Raw genomic sequence first — 16648 nt, forward strand, 5'->3', positions numbered from 1 at the left:
CCCCAGGACCCCCCACCCACCCTCAGGCAGTTCCTTTCGACTCAAGAAAGCTCAGTTTTGCTCTCAGGTCTTTGGACCTGTTGCAGGAAGCTCACCCAGGTCACCTGGAATACCTGCCCCTCCTTCAAGCAAACCTACCTGGACTGTTATCACATCCACAAAGAACCTTCACAACAGCTTCAAATTAGGACTTGATAAACTGGGGATGCACAGAAGGTCACATAGAAGACCCACCATCTATCTTTACAAACTTTCTCCTAATTCTGAAATCTTTCTAAATAAAAAGTCTCACGCACTGAGCTGTGAGTTCCTCACCCAGACCTAAGGGTCCAAGCACCCAGCCTGCTGGCCTGGCTGCACAATTCCATTCCCAAGTGTTCCCGAGTCCCTCGCGGCCCCTGGAGGACCCGACCTGCCAACCCCTGAGCAAATCCGTGTACAGTCTCTCCGACGGGGTGCCAGGCCTCAGCCATGGAGCTTCTAACCACTGAAAAATGAATCACTCTTTCGTTGGGAAGAAGGAAAACAATGCAGGCAGAATCTCAGGTCCACATAAAGAAGGGAAGCGAAGGAGTCACTGAGGGAAAAATTCTTTTCCCGTTTTTCTTTTTATTTTATTTCTCTCTCATCTTCCACACACTAACCTGAACCAGAGGAGCACGCTGGACAAATTATGATACAGTCTCCTCCCAAAGTAAAACTCGGTGCTTTACTTTTAGACTGCTGTTTTGTCGTGTTTTGGGCCTGTATCCCAAACTTCCCCAATAGCCCTGTTTTCTCTGCATTTCTTCTGCATCTTGCAAACTGACCTGAGTCTTTCACACACAGGCACGAGGCCACAGTGGCCATTGTTCCGGTCTTTGTGGTCATGGTGAATGAGCTGGTGCCCCACTGTACTGGCCCAGGGCGCTTGTACTGGCCCCTGCCTCCCCGCCTCCGCCCCATGACCCTCACAGGCAGGCAGAGTCTCGTCTGGCAGGCGGCTGGCTAACACTTGTCCGTCTTTGCAAAGACTCCCTCTCCTTGGACAAGTTGGGTGTGCTCAATCAGTGCCCCTCGCCTTGGAGGCCATGTGGGGAGGCAGGGAGGGCACCCCCTGGCCCCGCTTCGTGTCACTGTCTCTGCCAACTTCCATCCACTGGCAGCCTCCCAGCCTCCCTCTTGCACTGACCAAGAACGGCTCAGGGAGAAGCAGCTTTATTCTGTGAAGGTCCTCGGGTGCAGAAAGCATGCTTCTCGAAGGCCAATAAGAAGCAGAGGGGGATGGGATTATGCTTTAACCATCAGCTGTTTTCAGATGAGTGTGTCTAGACCTGACCTCCTTGGCAGGCTTCCTTGTGCCTCAACCACAGAACCTGACCTCACTGTAGGTTTCATTTCCCCAAATTCCTGAGACATGAAAAACAAGTGATCCCAGGGACTGTTTTCAGTTTTATTTCTTTTTTCCAAGTCCCTGAAGGGTTTTCCTTTCACTGTCTCATTGAAAAGAATTAACTTCAATTCTATAAGACTTAAGCTATAGGGACTTCCCTGGTGATCCAGTGATTAAGACTCCATGCTGATGGAGTTCAACCCCTGGTCAGGGAATTAGATCTCACATGCCACAGCTAAAAGTTGGCACGCCAAAGCAAAGACTAAAGATCCCGAATGGCACAACTAGGACCAGGTGCAGCCAAATAAATAAATAAAAATAAACACTGGAAAAAAAGACAAGCTATAGTGGGAGGAAACGGTGATATCATTTTCACAAAAACAACAAAAATCAGGTTTTTTTAAAGACAACTAATGCAGTTCATTCATTATTTTAGATAGCACTCATATTATTATGGTAATGGGCCAGGCAAGGGGAAAATCGGTGAACAAAACAGGAAAACCAAGCTTGCCTTCTGTGGGTAGAGACAGAAAAGAAGGAAACTATATACCCACACATTCAGAAGGCACGATGGGAAAAATAAAGTAGGGAAGGAAGCTAGGAGGGTGGAGAAAGGGGAGGGGGCCACAATTTTAAACTGTGTGGTCGTGGAAGGTGCCCCCGAGGGGCTGATCCTGAAGTCACAGCCCCGACCACAGTGGGGAACTCTGTGAGGGCAGGAAGGGGAGGGGCAAAGCTGCTTGCAGTCTGGGGATGGGCAGTGTCGAGGGGCCTCGGGCCACCAAAAGGAAAGGCAATCAGATGGATTTCGAGGTAGGCTTCTGGTACCAGTGACTGATGCTGGTCACCAGCTCAGAGGTGCGAACCTTTCCCACAGTTATCAGTGTCCTGACACCAGCTGGCTGTCCTTTAATTCTACTCAATCCTGACCCTGTCTCCATGAAGTGTAAACTCCTACCAACTGACTCCCCCACCCACTTCAGGAACCAGTTCCAAGACTGATTCAGCCTCCAGCCCCTCTTCCTGCCCACCCCCAGGGTCGAGGGTGAGTGGTGGATCTGAAAGTTCCCACCCTCTAACCAGATGGTTGGATCCTCTGGAAAACAGCCTTGGGTGGGGGTCCAAACGTCCCCTCAGTTGCATAACGAAAGATACCTTTATGTTTCTTTCCTTAGGAAACTGTAAGAGTTTCAGAAACTCTGTGCCAAGAACAGGATGGAGACCAAATATATGTTTCTTATTAGAGGTTCCCCCCAATATCCAAAAGTAGAGTGTCCTAGGAAAACTTTCATGGAAGAATTGGCCTAGGGGGAAGAAGCAGCTATCTTAAGACACATCTTGCTGACAGATGCACACAACACTTGGAGATCAGGCCCACATGCTCACAGACACAGCTCACGGCTCTGATGGCTGAAGCTGAGACAATGATCGTGGTTCCAGGGAAGGAGCTTGTGGGGCCATTCCTGCTCCTGGGGTGCACTGACCCCATAAAGGCTTGATGGGAACAGAGGCTGAATGCAATTTTCACTTCTTGACCCTTTATTTTGTAAAAATGAAAATCCTTTCAGATTCCCTTCCGTTAGTGAAAGCAGGTCTTTCAGAAAAGCGAGATGGCCTTAAGAAAACTTTGGAAGGTGAGGCTCGCCATGCAAATCACACCATCAGGGGGTGAGGTGACAGATCTGTGCAGGAGACACGGCATGGGAGTTGTGGGCATGGAGGATATTACAGCTGCGAACGACCAGGCCTCGAGGGAAGGTGTGCTCACGGGGGCTGCAAGTGTAGGGCCCTGGCTGAGGCTGGCAAGAAGCCTGGACCAGGGAATTCTCCAGACTTAGACCAGGAAAAATAGGCCACCCTCCAGCTTTCTTGGGGTTCACAAGCGAATCAAGACCACACTGCTCCTTCTGCAGCCGGTGGCCACGTGCCTGGTGAGAGGCCCAGGCAGAACCCAGAGCACAGCCTCTGGGCCTTCCCGAAACCATGATGGTTTGCCCCATTCAGTGTTGAAATGCCTGTTTACAAGCCTTTCTCCTTAGGCCAGGGCTTCTGCAGGGCCGGAGCTGAGCTTTTCCATCTTTAAGTCAGTCTCTGATATCTTGTGTTCTACAAAGGTTCTCTAAGTCGATGAAACAGCATGAATACGGAACTGGTCACATTTTTATTGGAAGATAACTAGTCCAAGATGGGACCACCACAATGTGATCCAGGTAGAAAGGCTATAGTCTAGGGACAGAATTGCTGGACAGGTGGCACCACCGAGAGTCTCAGCCCAGGGAAGTGGCATCGAGGCCACCTGGGCTTGTAAATAGCCCCAAACCAAGTAAAACACAGAACGCTGCTTCTGATCTGACTTGACTACCATTACTTTCTCTTTGCTCCTTGGACCCGACTGAGTCAGGCACAGCTTTCTGGAGAACTCCTTGGCAATCTGTAGCCACCCCTCCCAAAATCTTTGTAGCCTCTGACCTAATAATTCAAATTCCAGGAAGAAAACAATCCACACCAAGGGACTTCCCTGGCAGTCTAGTGGTTAAGACTTCGCCTTCCAATGCATCGGGTGCAGGTTCAATCCCTAATCAGGGAGCTAAGATTCCGTATGTCTCGTGGCCCCAAAAGCAAAACATGAAACAGAAGCAGTATTGTAAGAAATTCAATAAAGACTTTAAACAAACAAGCAAAAAATCAAAATACACACTGACTTTTTCCTATCACAATCTGTATCACAGTATTATTCATTACAGAAAAAAAAGGGGGGAACCTAAACATCTTGCATTAGAGAAAAATAATTAAAGTATGGAATGGCAAGTTGAATACGGAGCATAGCAGAGCTTCTGAAGATGATTAACTTCATGAAAAATAATCATGACGTAATGACAGGGAGAAACGTGCCAGGAATAAGTCATCACATAACCTCAGTGAGGCAAACAGCCACCACATGTACACATGTCCACACAGGTACAACCACGGGTAACTTATCCCCTCTACACTTTTCTTTGTTTTTATAACAAACGTATTTTACTAATTTGATTTTTAAAAAAAGAACAAGAAATTTTATTTTCAGATACAGGGAAGCATTAGGAACATCAACTCTTGGTCTTTTAAAATCAGGTTTCCTCTAGTGATGGTGGCATCTTTTTTTCCCCAGAATTAAAGCCAGTTTTGGGGATAGGGCAAGGAAGGGAAGCAGGGAGCGAGCAGGGAGGAAAAGGGAAAGAGGCTGTCTCAGGTTGCAAAGAGAAGCTGCAGCAAACATTCTGGGTAACCAAAAGCTGGTGTCCTGGTCATTGTGGCTGTGCCTGCAATTGGGGGCCTGAGACCCTCCTGAGACTCTTCTGGAGGGTTCTGGTGGTAGTCAAGGGGTGACTTATAAATACACAACTTAAACAGCAAGTCATGATCTCAGAAACTGAGTGAAAAAAAGCCACATTGATAAGTCCACATATTGTAGAAGTCCAGTCAATAAACTGCCAGAATAGACAAAATTAATCTATAGTTAAGTGTTAGTTGCTCAGTCATGTCTGACTCTTTGCGATCTTATGGACTGTAGCCCACCAGGCTTCTCTATCCATGGGATTCTCCAGTAGCAAGAATACTGGAGTGGGTAGCCATTCACTTCTCCAAGGGATCTTTCTGGCCCAGGGATTGAACCTGGACCTCTTGCATTGCAGGAAGATTCTTTACCATCTGAGCCACCAGGGAAGCCTTAATTTTTATATACTTAGTTTCTGTATAAAATTAATCTATATACTTAAAAAAAATCAGTCAGTGAAGCATTGTCTCTGAGGGTGGGGGCCCAAAGTGACTGGTAAGTGGGGTGAGGTGACTTTCTGGGGTGATAGTCATCTTTCTCAGCTGCTAGAGGTGAGGGTTACACACACCTTTCAAAATCAAGTGAATGTTCACTTTGGATTTTACATTTCACAATCAGTAAATTTTACAACAAATGGAGAAGCTATGAGCAAACATCAAGGTCTAGTTAATGCTCTGCATGTGTAAGTATTTGGCTGTGAAATGCACTGATGTCGACAGCTCTTTTTGAAATACATTTAAAAGGATGGGTTGATGGGTGAAGAGAAAGAGGGACAGGTAGACAGACACGTGATGAAATAACTAAAGGACAGTACAAGTGGCAGAATCTAGGTGGTGAGAGTACAGGTGTTTTGATAAGATCCTTCTAACTTGGTTGCCTGTTTGAAAATTTCCTCAATGAAATGTCAGGGGAAATGTATCCCCCTCCTCTTTCCTGCACCCACCCTTCTTTGCCTCTCTCTTTCATCATCTCCCTTTTCTGGTTCTCCCTCATCTCACAAGCCCCATCTTGGCAAGAGTATTTTCACCATGTTCCAGGCAAGACCTGGGGTTGGACTGAGCACCGGCCTGCCTGGCTTCTAGTGTGAAATAAATTGTTCTAACACTTGTTCTCTGGGGCAGGGAGTGCCAGGCCCAGCATCCAGGGATCCAGCTTTAACAGGGCCGCCCCACTGCAGATGGCTGAAGGAATGAGATTTCAAGGCAGCACAAACACCCAGAGGAAGTCAAGCAGTGATTACATTGTGGATCTGGAAAGGAAATGCTTACCACCCAGAGGTGCCAAGGGGATTGCTCAATCCGGCTCGGAGCCATGCTGTTTTCCTCGGGGCTGGACTGAGGCCCAGAGAGATGGAGGAGTAGGAGGGAGGGGGGCAGACGATATACACAAGCTGCCGCTCCCCCATCCCTGGACCTCCTCTCCCTGCTCCTAACACCCTGGCTGTGCTGCTTCACACACACACACACACACACACACACACACACACACGCTCAGGAGCAGCCCTGGTAAATGTGCAGCTTGAAAGGATAAATTGTAACTGACAACACAAGGCAAGGAGGGCCATTTACATGTGGACCTGAGCACAAGTTTTGAGAGGACTCTCTTCTCCCACATTAAGGACAGGTCAGCCTCAGGCTGCTGGGCTTGCTCTGGCCTCTTTTATGGGGGCTGTTGGCAGCCTTCATCCTGAGCATCCTGGTGCCCTATTGCTGTGGCATCAACCCCTAGCAGAGCCCTAAATACTTTGCCCACATTGGCACATGTTTAGAAGCATCCCTGAGTCTCCCGGAGCCTGAAGGTGGAAGGGGCCACTGTGGGGCAGTGTGTGTAAGGGATGCCAGAGCTCCACCCCAGAGAACACTGTGCCTCCCATAAGAGAAGTTCCCAATCTTTCCATGATAAGATGCCACAAAACCCAGGCCTTGCTCAGTCCAAGCTACCTCTGTGGTGGTGGTGGTTTTAGTTGCTAAGTCATGTCTCTTTGTGATCCCATAAACTGTAGCCTGCCAGGCTTCTCTGTCCATGGAATTTTTCAGGCAATGTTTCAGGAGGTTGCCGTTTCCTCCTCCAGGGGATCTTACCAACCCAGGAATCTAACCCGGGTTTTCTACTTGGAAGGCAGATTCTTTACCACTGAGCCACCTGGCAAGCCCAGGCAAGCCCACTCTTTGGACACCAAGTTTTAATTATTCAAAGCCCCAGTACTGAGAATCTCAACTCTTAGCTACTTGATGTGGTCACTTACACTTTGGGGGAAAGTTTTATGCACTTGGTCATTTATTTATAAAAGTATTACTTTGTATCCACTTATGATTGCTTACTGATCTCAGAGAACTTCTGCCACTCCCTTGCCTTAATTCCTCACTCTGCTAACTCAGATCATGAGATCAGCAGTCGCACACACAACTTTGTGGAAACACGACTGGTTTGTTCTTCACCCAGCAGAAGGACACACACTCATCTCCTGTGCAGACGTGCGCCCCTCCACGCTGCACTCGATGGTTGGGTGCCAGAACCCCCTACCTCAACTTCAGTTCTCTCTTTCTTTCTGGGTTCCTGCTTTATCCCAGAAGCCACAGGTCATAGACCCCAAGCCATGGGCTGCTCATTTTTTTAAATTTTTTGGAGGGTTATTGCTTTACAATGTTGTGTTAGTTTCTGCTGTACAACAAAATGAATCTTCTATATGCATACATATGTCCCCTCTCTCTTGGACTTCCCTCCACTCCTCCTATCCCACCCCTCTAGGTCATCCAGAGCACTGCCGTTTCCTCCTCCAGGGGATCTTACCAACCCAGGAATCTAACCCGGGTTTTCTACTTGGAAGGCAGATTCTTTACCACTGAGCCACCTGGCAAGCCCAGGCAAGAACACCAGCAGCTTCCCACTAGCTATCTAATTTACACTTGGTAGTGTACATATCTCAATGCTACTCTCTCAGTTCATCCCACCCTCCCCTTTGGCCTCTGTGTCCACAAGTCCGTATTCTACATCTGGGTCTCTATTCCTGCCCTGGAACTAGGTTCATCTGTACCATTTTTCTAGATTCCGTAAGTATGTTGGTTGCTCAGTCATGTCTGATTCTTTGTGACCCCATGGACTGTAGCCTGCCAGGCTTTTCTGTCCGTGGAATTCTCCAGGCAAGAATATTGGAGTAGGTAACCAGTTCCTTCTCCAGAGGATCTTCCTGACCCAGGGATCAAACCCAGGTCTCCTGCATTGCAGGCAGATTCTTTACCACCAGAGCCGCCAGGGAAGACCTAGATTCTATATGCATGAGTTAGTATATTTGTTTTTCTCTTTCTGATTTACTTCATTCTATGTGACAGACCCTAGGTCCATCTATGACTCTACAAATGACCCAATTTCTTTCCTTTTTTATGGCTGAGTAGTATTCCACTGTATATATGTACCACATCTTCCTTATCCACTCAGCTGTTGGATGCTTAGGTTGTTTCTGTGTCCCGGCTATGGTAAATAGTGCTGCAAGGAACATTGGGATTGTGATCCACGTGTCCTTTTAATTATAGTTTTCTCAGGATATATGCCCAGTAGTGGGATTGTTAGGTCATACTGCAGTTCTAACCTTAGTTTTTTAGGGAACCTTCATATTGTTTTCCACAGTCGTCATTTCAATTTACATTCCCATCAACAGTGTAAGAGCGACGGGTGCTCTGTCATCTGTATCCATGCTTACACATCCCACCCAAGCCTGCCCATGTCTGTGTTCCTGACCCCAGTCCCTACGGTTAACAAAGTGGCTGACAAAGTGGTTAACAAAGACTTCTGACATTTTTCAAGGTCACCCTTACAGCTAGAGGAGAAGCCCAGCCTTCTCTGCCTCATCAGACTGTCCTGCAGGCCACTCTGGCAGTTCTGTGGGCACCCATTCCTGGGATAAGAGATGTCTCTGTATCAAAATGCCTATCACCAGTGTAACTGACCTCCAGCCACACAGGTCAGCATTCAGGCTGCCCCAACACATTCACACCCACCTCCATGCTCCCATATTCTCTGCTGCCCTGCACCTCCTCCCTGACTACGACACAGATGGGAGAACCCTGCCCGTATATACCCAGCACACCTCCTGAGGCTGCAGCCCCACTGCCTGCGAGGTGGGAAACCCTGGTGAGGACCAGTTCCTGCCCTTCAAAGACAGTCACGCCACTCAGAAGCGTGGGCCACAGCGGCCCACTCTCCCCTTGGTGGAGTTCCCCTCTCTTCTAGTTCACTGAGAAAGCACTTCCTCTCTCTTACTGTACTGCAAAGGCAACCCTGCTTCACTTAGTGGGTGCCATAACTTTTCCAGAGCCTCCTGGGCTTCCCAGGTGGTGCAGGGATAAAGAATCTGCCTGCAATGCGGGAAACTGGGTTTGATCCCTGGGTCAGGAAGATCCCCTGGAGAAGGGAACGGCAACCGGCTTTGGTATTCTTGCCTGGAAAATTCCATGGACAGAGGAGCCTGGCAGACTATAGTCCATGGAGTTTCAAAGAGTCAGACACAACTGAGCACACATACACACATACACCTGAGTCAGAGCAGGGAGAGATGGGGAGGGGGCAGAAGACGCCACCCCTAAACATGCCACCATGTCAGGTGGGGTATTTTGAACCGAAGGAATCAAGATCCAGCAGCCTCAGGAAAAGCTTTTACCTCCTCTGAATTGCCAAAAGGAATTTAGATACCAGAGAGACACTACCAGACATATTTATCTGAAAGAGCAATCTGTGCCGTAGGGCTGTCATCTGATCCCCAAGCACCTGCTCATCTCATCTTCCCATGAGTCACCCCTGCTCTGCTTGAAGTCCCAGCCCCCTATTCCTTTCCTTAGGTCAGGGTGGCTTGTAAGCTTCAACTACCTGACTGCCTTTGTGTCTTTCCTTTATGGGGTTTCTAAATGTATACAGTTAAATATATTTTTCTCTCGTTAATCTGTCTTTTGGCAATTTAATTATTAGACCAGCCAAAGAACCTAGAAAGGTATAAGGAAAAATTTCCCGCCCCCTACAGTTATAACTGGGCCTCAAGGCAACAGGGTCTCAGAAATACTGAACATAAGTATTCATTGTTAATATCGTTCTGGATTTCATGCCAGATTCCTGCTGGTCCAGCCCTAAGGCCACAGTGGCTGTGGGCTGATGCTCACTGACCATTGCCTTGACCACTCCTGGGAGAGTCCTCCTCTGGATGTGCACCACAGGCCCAGAGGCCACCGGGTATTTCTGCCACCATCTCTTTAGGTCATTGGTCACTGGGTCACTTTCGGGCACACAGGGTACAGGTTAGAGAACAGCCTTTCCCTCCACTCCCAGGGCCATTCTCCGGCCTGGATCTCCACGGTCCTGGACTAAAGGATCTGGCAGCTCAAGCAATACCCAACTGACCACATCCTCTCAGTCTGGGAAGAAAGAGAACCAACAACTAGGTTAACACAGTAGAGGAGTCTCAAAAATTGCTTGTATATGTTGAGATAATATTTTAGATATATTGGGTTAAATAAAAAGTATTGTTTTATAAGTCTGTATACTCAAAACCCAGAGGAACACACTGCATGAGGCCATTTGTGGAAAGTTCAAGAACAGGCAAGGCCTCAGTCCACAGAGACAGGGGTGTGCATCATCCAAGCCCAGGGACAAGCAAGAGATTAACCACAGAGAGGTAGGAGGAAACTTTCAGGCTAATGGAAGTGTTCTAGAGCTTGGAGGGGAGGTAATACCAATGTATGTATTTGCTAAAATTCCTGTCTGGACGCATAAAATAAGGCATTTATTGTGTGTGCGTCATACCTCATTAAAGTTGATTTTTAAGAATCAAGCAAGTTTTCCAAGCAGTAGACAGAGGACCAGAGCCAGGGATGTGCCTCTCTGAGGAGAGGAGCGAGATCAGCCCCCAGGCTTCCATCCATTCCCTCAGGGGCTGTCCTTCCCACACCCACAAGGTAGGGGTCCCCCCACCCACAGTTTAGGGTGCACCCAGCTGTCAGGGTGAGATTCCAGGTCATACCCCTTCCCTGCTTAAACACCAGCAGTCTCTTGTCCCTAGAGCAGGGTGGCCCAGCCTCATCCCAGGGCCTTTGCACTGGCTCTTCCTTTGCCTGAAGTTGCTCTTCCTCTGTGTCGGCAGGACATCTTGCCCTTTAGGTAGGTTTCAGCCCAAATGTCTGTCCTTTCAGAGGCCTCCCGACCAGCATCCAGAGGCACCCATGTCTATTTCACCCTTCACTTCCAACACAACCCCCCATCACCCCTTGATCTTAATCACTGATCACTGACCCCATCCCCACCCCACCCCTCTAAAGCTAGGCCCTACTGGCCTTGACATCTGCTCCAAGGGTAAAAGGTACACACACAGAAGAGTGTAAAAGCTGTCATTCACAATTGCTTGTATATGTTGAAATAACATTTTGGATATACTGAGTTAAATAAAAAGCAATATTATACATTTTTTTTCCTTTTTACATTTAAAAAATTTGTTCATTTATAATTGGAGGCTAATTACTTTACAATATTGTAGTGACTTTTGCCATACACTGACATGAATCAGCCATGGATGTACATGTGTCCCCCATCCTGAACCCCCCTCCCACCTCCCTCCCCATCCCATCCCTCACAGTTGTACCAGTGCACCGGCTCTGAGTGCCCTGTTTCATGCATCAAACTTGGACTGGCGATCTATTTCACATATGGTAATATACATGTTTCAATGCTATTCTCTCAAATCATCCCACCCTCTCCTTCTGCTACAGAGTCCAAAAGTCTGTTCTTTATATTTGTGTCTCTTTTGCTGTCTCGCATATAGGGTCGTCCGTTACCATCTTACACTTTTTAATGTGTCTCCTAGAAAATGTAGTTATGCATGGGTTTGCATTACCCCTCGGTCAAGCGGGGGCTCTACCGCCTCAAGAGTCACCCGCCCCCAGCTACAGGCCCCAGACACCCTGGCCAGGGAGAAGCCCCAGAAAGGTGTGCGGTTGAATAAGTAAACAAGTCGTGAGAAAGAGAACCCGACGAGCTTCTGTGGGGAAGAACTTCCCGGGACAGGGCGCAACCAAGGTCTTCCTCCTGCTGCCTCGGAAACCTCAGCCGTGCTCTCTGTGGACTCCTAGACGCGGAGCAGGCGCCGGGACGGCCAGGAGGCCGAGACGCCCTCGCAGACCAGGAGACAGAGCTCGGGTGCACAAGTTTCGCCGGCCCGGAGCGGGGACACCCTCTGAAAGACCGTGGTGAGCCAGCTCGAGGACCGCCGGAGAACAAGATCAGGACTCGGGGACAGACTGGGGGAGGACGGGGAACCACGGGAGGAGGGCGGGGCTGGGGAGGAGCGGGCACGGTCGGGCAGACCGAGAACCCGGAGGGGTAGGGCTAGGGTGGAGGCCGTGGGCGGGGCAACTGGGCGGAAGAGGTGGGCCAAGTGGGAGGGGGCAGGGCGGGTGGGGACCCCGGGAGGAGGACGGGACTGGGGGAGTGGGCGGGGTTGGGCGGACCGAGCATCCCGGGAGGGGTAACGGGGCGGAAGAGGCGGGGTCAAGCGGGAGCGGGCGAGGCGGTCCCCCACAGCCCAGGCGTAAAGGCGCTGCGGCCGGCGGGGAGGATGGGGACCATGGGAGGAGAGCAGGACTGGGAGAGAGTGGGCGGGGTCAGGAGGACGGTGACTCCGGGAGGGGCGGGGCTAGGGCGGAGGACATGGGCGGGGCAACGGGGCGGAAGAGGCCAGGCCAAGTGGAAGGGGGCGGGGCGGGCCACCATGGCCCGGTCATAAAGGCGCCGCGGCCCGCCCGGCGATGCTAGCATCCGCGGATCGCCCCTCAACAGCAGTCTGTTTGCATCTGAGAGACCATGGTGGGCTCCCCGCGCGCCCCGCTGCTCCTGCTGGCCGCCCTGATCGTCGCCCTGGCCCTGGCCTTTAGCCCTGCGGCCGCGCAGGGCCCTAGAAAGGGTCGCCTGCTGGGCGGCCTGATGGAGGCGGACGTCAACGAGGAGGGCGTGCAGGAGGCGCTGTCCTTTGCGGTCAGCGAATTCAACAAGCGGAGCAACGACGCTTACCAGAGCCGCGCGGTGCGCGTGGTGCGCGCCCGCAAGCAGGTGCGTCCGGCGGGGCAGGGTGCGGAGATCAGGGGCCCCAGGTCAGGCCTCAGGGTAGGGGCGCGGGGACTCTGCCGAAGCCCGGCCCCCGGAGGGCGAAGCTTGCGCGCAGTCCGCAGCCCCGCCCGGGGGGCCCTGAGCTCGCTCGGGAGGGCAGCCCCCAGGCCCTAGAGGCCCCGGGAATCGCCAGGGATGCAATTGCGCTTCTCACCCGGGCGCGGCCCCCGGCCTTTGCCGGCGCCTGCAGCCCTTCGCGGGACTGGCCAGCTTGCTAGGTAAGCTCTGGGGTCACTAGGTCCCGAGGCTCATCGCGAGCTGTCAACTAAATGACCACAGACGAAGGAAACTCACACTTGACTGCCCACTGAGTGATTCTTTAAGCACCTTTTCCTTTTAGCTTTTTATTTTAACGCAATTTCAGACTTACAGAGCAGTTTCAGAAACAGTACCTAGCATAGAATCACTGTAGATTCTTCACCCAGATGCCCTAACTGTTGAAAGTTGCCATATTTGCTTGATCCACCTCTTCCCCACGTACCTGTGTGTAGGGATGTACATATATGCATTTATTTTCTGAAGTTTTTGAAGGTGAACACTTCTGTGTATATTTCGTAAAAACAAGCATTTTCTTCCGTAACCACAATACAGTTTTGAAAATCAGATATCAACCCTGACACTTTGATACACAGGTCTTATTCAGATGTCACTGACATCCCACTATGTCCGTTACAGCCAAGGATATTCCCGGGCCCCCCACCTCAGCCTCTGTCCTGTGATCTCCTTTACTCTGGGGCAGCTGCTGGTCTGTCTCATGACCTTGGCGTTGCTTCTGAAGTGTCTGGCCAGTCGTGGCTCAGATGGTCACCGGGTCTGGGTTTGGCTTGATGTTTCCTCGAACTGAGCCTTGAGTCACACAGAAGAGGCGAGTTCCTCTGAGCCTCCTCTCCGCAGGTGCCACTGAACACACCTGGCCTCCCGTGGTCCTCTCATCTTCATGCAGTGACCTGGGGGTCAGACACACCAAACACCCTCCTTGCAAGGGGCCTGGCTGCTCCTCAGAGAACCTGGAGGTTATCAGCAAACAGATGAGTTCATGAGTGGGCCCTGTGGTCTCAGGTGTGTCCCACGGCAGGGGGCCTGGCCTAAGGAAACAGGCTCGCGCGTGGACTGTGGTTCATCCACATGTCATGTCCATAGGAGCAGCCTCTGGGCTGTGACGTCGCACCCCCACCCTGAGATGGGCACACCGTTGCTGACAGCCTGACCTCTGCCTGGGGTTCTGGCCAGAGAGGAGCCTGTTGTCAGAGTTGGGAAGAGGGCAGGAGGGAGAATTAGGAAGGGCTACAGGGCTTTGCACTGGTCCTTGAAAGAAGGCCAGAGTTGAGACCATCTGGCCTATGTCCCCTTGGAGAGTGAGATGCAGCCACACAAGCAGCGGCAGTGTGGTCCTGCCTGCCAGCCTCAGGGCTTCCTGCTCCCTTCTCCCGAAACCACAGGAGATGGGTCAGGGCCACAGCCATCTCTCCTCCCGTGGCAGTGGGCTGGTGCCGTTCCCTTTGAATGGGACTGCTCTCCCCACTTGCCAGGTCCCCCCCAGCCTGCTCCTCTCCAGGGTGACACTAGCTCCTTGGCCATATGGGAAAGTGACAGCAGAAAGGGATTGTGGTTCCACCAGGTGGGACTTGGAGCCGGGTCCCTGCCCCTCATGGTTCTGCAAGTTCTAACCAGGCGCGTCTCGAGTGCCCTTGTGAGGCTAGAGTTCACATCTCTCCTGTAACCGCAAGTGTAGAAGATCCAGAGGATGTGCCACGCTGTCAGAAGTCACACTTAAGAGGAAGGCATGCCAGGCAGTCTTCTGTTGGCCTGAACATCTGTGAATGTGAAGCTCTTGGTTTCCCCTCTCCGAGAGGGAGTGTATAAACCTGGACTACATACAGGGAATGGGATTCCCTGGGCTCCACAGAGGGGACTGAAGTTCCACTAAAGTGAAGTCACTGGCAGCAGCCTTCCTGTGGGTGCGGCGTGGGCTGTGGCCGCACCTTGTGCTCAGGCCCCACCCTGGCCCGGGGCGCTGGTCGGTTGCTTGTCCGCACCCTGGCTGGCTCCTCAAAGCTGTGCCTTCTGTTCCTGGACCTGGTCAGCATATTGGCCTGTGGATTCCCCTTTCTGGGTCCCTGTGGGAGACGCCTGGTTGGAGCAGCTGGTAAAGAAGTTCCAGGGAGGGCCTGGGATACAGAGGCTGTCGAGAAGCCGCTGTGCTTCCAGGGTGTGGCCCTGGCAACTTGTGACCATGGACTTGGGGTGTGGTGGGAGGAAGGTAACCACGTGTGTGTGTGTGTGTGTGTGTGTGTGTACACCCGTGCGTGCACGTGTTCACAGTCACAGGGTGTGCTAACTGTGTCTGCTCTCTGCATGTCCAGGTCGTGTCGGGGATGAACTACTTCTTGGACGTGAAGCTTGGCCGGACTACATGTACCAAGTCCCAGACCAACTTAGACAGCTGTCCCTTCCATGACCAGCCGCACCTGAAGAGGGTATGTGCCTGCTGGGAGCAGGGATGGGGGTGCCCTTGGGGACATGTCACAGCTGTGGCTGGGGGTGTAATGGGGAAGGGTGCATGTGTGCACATGACTGCTGTGTGTCTATAGGGGGTTTCCACCGGGGAATTGGGGCATCATGTGCTTTGGGGGTTGTTGCCTGCCAGATGGAGGACACAGCTGGGGGTATTTGCTGGGGAGCAAGAAAGGGCCCTTTAATCCCATCCTTGTCCCCCACCCCCACCCCAGACAGATTAGAGGCTTTAGAGGCTTGTAAGGGCTTCCCAGGTGGCACCAGTAGAAAAGAACCCACCTGCCAATGCAGGAGACCTAAGAGATGGGGGTTCGGTCCATGGGTCAGGAAGATGCCCTGGAGGAGAACATGGCCGCCAGTATTCTTGCCTGGAGAATCCCAGGACAGGAGAGCCTGGCAGGCTACAATCCATAGGGTCGCAAGGAGCTGGACACAACTGAAGCAGCTTAACACGTATGCACTCAGAGGCCTGAACTGGGCTGAAACCCTGAGATGCTGCCCACTCACCAAAGCCCAGGCTCTCCCGGGGGCTTGGCTAGTTCTCAGGGGTCTTGGCCTCAGGGAGGGCTGCACTCCTTGGTCACCCTTCCCAGGCCCCACCTTTGCGGGGGTTTCCTGGACCTGTATCCCAGCCCCTGGGTCTTCCCTCTGGACCTGTCTCGTGCCAGCACTCTGGGGAGGGGGGCTGGAGGGGGGTGCACCTCAGTCTTTAACTGTAACCCTGACCCACTGTTCCCCTCTTTCCTTTCGCAGGAAAAGCTGTGCTCCTTCCAGGTTTATGTCGTCCCGTGGATGAACACCATCAACCTGGTGAAGTTTAGCTGCCAGGATTAACAGGGGACTGGGTGTCAGGCAGGCCACTGACCGCCTCTCACTCACACCCCTGCAGAGCGCCCACACCTGCGGTGGGTGACTGCCTACTGGCCGAGCCTGCACCTCCCCATGCCGCCCCCGCAGACACAGGCTCCTTGGGCACTGTCTGATCTGTCAGGAGGCTCTAACTGTATCTTTCTTCTAATTGCTTTCCAAGTGCACGGTGCTCTGCTATTTTACTCAATAAAAAAGCAACAGCAGCTACTCCTTGAGTTGCTCACTGTCTCAGAAGGTTGAGAAGGAAGGGTCGATGCTGTTACTTTACTCCTCTCACTGGCTCTGAGGGCAGGCAGGGAGCGGACACGGCTGGGAGCTGGACCTTCAGCTTTGGTGACTTCTGATGGTCAGACAGGGGAGGGCAGGGGACCTGAGCTGCTGACCCCAGAAACTTGGCTGCTGTGTTTGCAAAATGTCAGACCATCCGCCAGGGCTGGACA

General features: G+C 51.7%; 1 protein-coding gene across 1 annotated transcript; it reads left to right on the forward strand.

Annotated features, from left to right (window-relative positions):
• Positions 1-12369: 12369 nt before the first annotated feature.
• LOC120869496 (cystatin-C) lies at positions 12370-16415 on the forward strand. Its single transcript, XM_040248858.1, has 3 exons — positions 12370-12767; positions 15188-15301; positions 16092-16415. The coding sequence occupies exons 1-3, from the start codon at positions 12522-12524 to the stop codon at positions 16170-16172; spliced, it is 441 nt and encodes a 146-aa protein (XP_040104792.1). The 5' UTR covers positions 12370-12521; the 3' UTR covers positions 16173-16415.
• The last annotated feature ends 233 nt before the right edge of the window (positions 16416-16648 follow it).

This window comes from Oryx dammah, unplaced genomic scaffold (assembly GCF_014754425.2).
Source record: "Oryx dammah isolate SB20612 unplaced genomic scaffold, SCBI_Odam_1.1 HiC_scaffold_10, whole genome shotgun sequence".
NCBI lineage: Eukaryota > Metazoa > Chordata > Mammalia > Artiodactyla > Bovidae > Oryx > Oryx dammah.